The sequence below is a fragment of the Desmodus rotundus genome, unplaced genomic scaffold (assembly GCF_022682495.2).
Source record: "Desmodus rotundus isolate HL8 unplaced genomic scaffold, HLdesRot8A.1 manual_scaffold_34, whole genome shotgun sequence".
In the NCBI taxonomy this organism is placed as follows: domain Eukaryota; kingdom Metazoa; phylum Chordata; class Mammalia; order Chiroptera; family Phyllostomidae; genus Desmodus; species Desmodus rotundus.
In genome coordinates this window covers 586,526-591,658 of record NW_026527412.1, presented here as the reverse complement: position 1 = coordinate 591,658, position 5,133 = coordinate 586,526, and the positions used below count along the sequence as shown (strand labels likewise).

The window sequence follows — 5,133 nt, the reverse complement described above, 5'->3', positions numbered from 1 at the left end:
GGTCATAACCTGTTATTTCTAACACCCAATGATGTCCTAATAGGGAAAAAAGCTTTATCAGGAACCTGTTTACTCGGTGCAAGGCACAGGCCTCCAAGTTTCTCGTTTTGTGTCATGAAATTTTTTTTTTTTTAAGATTGTTATTTTCAGAGTAGAAAGGGAGAAAGGGAAGCACTGATCTGTTGCCTCTGGCACGCCCCCAACCGGGTACCTGGCCCACAACCCAGGTGCGTTCCCTGACCAGAGACCCAGGCGACTTTTCGCTTTGCAGGACGATGCCCAAACTACTAAGCCAGGCCGGTCAGAATTGTGTCATGAAATTCTTAAATGTTAAGTTTTGCTAGGAGGAAGTTTGATGATTGGGGGTGAGGGTGGGGAAAAGAGGCTTATGGGGATGTAAAGGCTTACAGATAGCAGTGCGGTGTTGGAGAGTTCCCAGACTTGTCCTAGAGAAGAGACTCAGGACACAGGTTACAGATGTATGCCTGGCGACCTAATGTTTTTTATGATGATGTTCTCTGTGAGGGAGACAGTACACACAATGGTGGCAAGTGTGACATCTGCACTCGGCCGTGTGGATTTTTAGTGCCACCAACTTACTACCGGCTGCCCTACCTCAGAGAAGTTAATCGATTTCCCCACCGAGCAGAGGCAGTAGTAACGATTCCACGGGAAGTACTGGCTGCCGCGCTTTCAGCAACCGCTGTGTTAAGTTTTGTCTAAAGAATGAAGCACAAAATGTACCAAATCGTTGAGAAGGTCCAAAGACTGGGACACGGAAAACGAGGCATTAGGTGCTAGGGAAACGTACCGACTCCCGTAACGTGTGTAAGCTCGGAAGGCCAGGCGCTGCCAGTATTTCATCCAACCCACCCCTCCCGGCCCTCTCCGGGCGGGTTACATCCGTGTCCATCCGGTGGCCGCAAGGGCGCCTGGGAGTGAGTCACTTCTGTGATGCTCGACTCTGATTGGTTAGAGCGCCTCAGCGCTTCTGATTGGCCGGGCCCATTGCCATCCCGGAGTGCTTTGCGGCACAATTTTCTTTCTGGTGGCCGTTCTCCTTCGGGGAAGTTGGGTATGTGTAATCTTGGTTCTGGTGGAAGCCATCGGGTGCCATCTGGCTCCATCTGCCGCCATCGGCATAAGGCCACGCCACAGACGGCACCGGGCCATTGCCGGGCACTGTGGGAACGCCGTCCGGCCGGAGTTGGGCCCTGACCCGCTTTCCTCCCTAGGCGCATAGGCAGCAGCCATGGCACCCAGCCGAAATGGCATGATTCTAAAGCCCCACTTCCACAAGGACTGGCAGCGGCGTGTTGCCACGTGGTTTAACCAGCCGGCGCGGAAGATCCGCAGGTGAGGGGGCATGTGGAGCACACAGTCAGGTGACTAGTGTCAGCAATCTCTGTACCCTGTGCTTGAACCCTTTAACCATGTGATAACCATAAGGCCCTTGTAGTTCCACGGTAGAGCCGAGGTTGTAATGGTGTGGTTGGGGTCGAGCGGGTGGCGACGTTGGGCTCGGGGTCGTAGGCTGGCGGCGCTGTCTGCGCTGTCCGCGTCCCCGCTGTGGTACAGGATAGAGGACACGCCATAATAGGAGATTGGCCTTGGAGTGCGGTAACTGCCGCCTGGCTTCTGTCTGCTTAGACGCAAGGCCCGGCAAGCCAAAGCGCGCCGTATCGCCCCGCGCCCAGCGTCTGGACCCATCCGGCCCATAGTGAGATGCCCCACGGTGAGGTATCACACCAAAGTGCGAGCCGGCAGGGGCTTCAGCTTGGAGGAATTAAAGGTGAGTATCCTCAAAACCCCGGCGTCAGAGACGCATACGTTTTGCCTCCTGAGCCTAGTCAAATGATGACATTCTCCGGAATCGCTGTACTGCCTTGATGAAAGTACTTTTGAACCCTTTTCCATCTGACGACTGAGCGTTTTAATTAGGGCATGGAAATTACAGTCTCCTTGGGATTTCATTGTCTTTCTCCACCGGCAGGCCGCGGGCATCCACAAAAAGGTGGCCCGGACCATTGGCATCTCGGTGGATCCCAGGAGGCGGAACAAGTCCACCGAGTCCCTGCAGGCCAACGTGCAGCGGCTGAAGGAATACCGCTCCAAGCTCATTCTCTTCCCCAGGAAGCCCTCGGCCCCCAAGAAGGGAGACAGCTCTGTGAGTAGAGCGCTGAGGGCTCCCACGGGGGGCGGGAACGGGTGTGGGGACACTTGGTTCAGGTGTAAGTGCCGTCTGTCCCTGGGTCCAGCTAGAGCGAAAAGGGAAACATTTGCCTGTAGGCATTTTATCCCTCAAAACTTGGCCTTCACGTGTGGGTATAGAGAATCGTTAATGAGAAGAAAGAACCAAAGAATTCCCAAGTTCATCTGTCAGAACTGCCAAGATTCACTTTTGTACTCCTCAACGTATTTTTAGGTTTTTGTGGTAATGGCAAAAGCTTTTTGACTTGGAGGCAGGTTTTTTACATTGGAAGTGTTTTACTCTCTAAAATGCTTTATGTACAACACAAGTGTAAGTGTTTTCTAGAAAAACGTTTTAGAGCAGAGTTGACAGTGTCTGTCCATGTGAGCTTCCTGGGAGTTGGGTTAGGGGGGTGGCTTTTTGTTCCAGTTGACATTTTGCTTTATCTGCATCTCTGGTTCAGACATAGGTGTTCTTCTGCGTGTGTTTGTGAGCTAGATAGAACAGAAGTTCCGCGACATGCCGTTACTTGGTGATCCAGTGAGAGGTGTGGGGCTGGCTTAGAGGGTTGTAAGCTTGGAGCCCTTAGGGAAATGAGCTGAGCCCACTTGACTCTCCCTTCTCATTAATAAACAGGAAAAAGACCTCAAATTGGCCACCCAACTGACTGGACCAGTCATGCCCATACGGAATGTAAGTGGGGGTGTTGGGATGATGCCCAAGTGAATGTTTCTGGGTTGGGGATTGGCTTGAGGGAGTGAGGGGTAGCAAGAGTATCCTGCATTCTTAATAGATGGACACCTTGAGGGAGGATCTTACTCTCCCTTTTGAGAAAGCTTTGGGGACCCACATTTTTCAGCCTCCTCCTATTGGGTTGTTTTTCCCTCTTTGCTGTTTGGAAAGCTCAGGGCATCAAGTAACTGGGCCCTTGAGGTTTCTCTGGGGAAGAGGAGGTAGGCCTGATGGGCCCACCCTTCCTGTGTTAGGTCCTGCCATGTGTCTGTCCGAGCACAGCACCCCCACCCATCTTTCATGTCTAATCCAGCGGACGTTTCTTTGGCAGCCTCTGTTTAGCCTTTCAGCCTTACTTGAATCTCCCCCAAAGTGTCTCCAGATTCTGCTGACATTTGGGCCTTGGGCCATGTCACAGGCCTCACTGCAGGCAAGGGTTTCACTCCCTGTGCTCCTTCCAGGTCTACAAGAAGGAGAAAGCCAGGGTCATCACAGAGGAGGAGAAGAACTTCAAGGCTTTTGCCAGTCTTCGCATGGCCCGCGCCAATGCTCGGCTCTTTGGCATCCGAGCAAAAAGAGCCAAGGAAGCTGCAGAACAGGATGTCGAAAAGAAAAAATAAAGTGCTGTTGGCAACTTGTGATAAGTGTAGTCTCCGTGTGACATTTTTCTGTATAAAAAATGGGTGTTGGGCTTGTTTTTCCTGAGAGGATCCTGGGGGCAGGAGGTGAGGGTGTTCTTGCAAAGCAGCCCAGAGACTGGATTTCATCCTTTCTGTATTTTACCACTACTACTTGATTAGTTGATTGAATAATTGAATAGTTTTCTGTGGCAAGATTACAAATCTTGCCCCAATTTTTAAGTCGAGCTGCCTTTTTCTTTAAATCAGTTTAGTTCCAAGTTATTTAGCACCTCAGCCTTCTTTGATCCATACCCAGGTTCTTCCTGGGCTTGTCTGCACCCTTGCTGTACCAAGTAGCAGCGGCAGACTTGTAGGGCTTGCGTGCTCTAGGTCATCCTCACAGTCCCTTCAAGAGACTGCTTGGTCCTGAAGAGGCAGCCAGGGTATTACACTGCTTGGCCCAGAGGGAGGCTGGATGGAGCCTAGCCAAGTGGTCCCCTGTGGGCAAACACTTCATTGCCTGTTTGCTTGATGGCAGTGTCGTGCCCAAGTTTCTTTGAAACCAGAGTCTGGTTTCTCTACAAGTGAGATGCCCTGTTGTCCCTGGTCACAGCAGGGCCTGGAGACATTGTGTCCTTAACATGTTTTCTTGCCTGGATCTTCCAGGTGCAGGTCTTTATAAATCACAGCTGATGTGCATTCCTGTACCTTACAGGATTATTTGGGGGACTGTCGAAAGGTTTTAACATCTAAAAGTAAGTTTATAAGGTGCCTATTTCTGAGGAAATAGTATCCTACATGAAGGTCAGCTGAGGTGGAGGTGTGGGAGTTTGAGCATAAAGCAGTGTTCCTGACAATCCATCTGAAAAGGATGGCCTGGTGGCACCTATACTATTTGCTTTGTACTTGGGAGCCTAGTGAGGAGTTAGAATAATTTACCAGCCCTGACTGGTGTAGCTCAAAGCATTGAGTGTGGGCTGCGAACCAAAGGGTCATAGGTTCAATTCCCAGTCAGGGCACATTCCTGGGTTGCGGGCCAGGTCTCCAGTGGCGGGGCATGCGAGAGGCAACCACACACTGATTTCTCTCCCTCTTTCTCCTCCTCCTCTCTCTAAAAATAAGTAAAATTTAAAAAATAGTAATAACAGAGCCCTGGCTGTGGTCTTTACAGGCTGGAAGCACAGGGGCTTCCAGGTGGGTGTGCAACACAGCAGCCCCCACTGCACAGGCACTGTGTTCCACCTTGGTGGGTGAGGGGGAGAAATACTTGCTTCCCCTTAGGTATGGCTTCCATCTTCAGTCACCTGTGCACACCAGACCCCCTTGAGGAGTTGTGCTAATGGTTCCCACCAGAATGTAGGGTCTTCAGGCCGAGTGAGTGCAGTGCCAATGAAGTACATATGCTCAGGAAAGGACTTGGGTGTGGAGCCCATGCTTTAGGACCCTGTTACATGGCCCATTGTCTACAATTTGTGTGTAATCTGGCCAGGCCCAGGAGTGGTGGCAGCATTACAACATCATGCTGAAAAAGCTCCTTCTCTGGGTCCTTTCCCTCCTGACATCACAGGTGGCAAACACAAGGCCCGCGAG

General features: G+C 51.3%; 1 protein-coding gene and 1 non-coding gene across 2 annotated transcripts; both read left to right on the top strand.

Annotated features, from left to right (window-relative positions):
* Positions 1 to 983: 983 nt before the first annotated feature.
* Positions 984 to 3,567, top strand: LOC128780105 (large ribosomal subunit protein eL13). The gene is made up of 6 exons (XM_071220477.1): positions 984 to 1,075; positions 1,236 to 1,356; positions 1,651 to 1,792; positions 1,994 to 2,167; positions 2,828 to 2,884; positions 3,385 to 3,567. The coding sequence occupies exons 2-6, from the start codon at positions 1,253 to 1,255 to the stop codon at positions 3,541 to 3,543; spliced, it is 636 nt and encodes a 211-aa protein (XP_071076578.1). The 5' UTR covers positions 984 to 1,075; positions 1,236 to 1,252; the 3' UTR covers positions 3,544 to 3,567.
* On the top strand, positions 1,856 to 1,939 carry LOC128780106 (small nucleolar RNA MBII-202). Its single transcript, XR_008426076.1, has one exon. It is a non-coding gene; the product is annotated as a small nucleolar RNA MBII-202 (small nucleolar RNA).
* Positions 3,568 to 5,133: the final 1,566 nt, after the last annotated feature.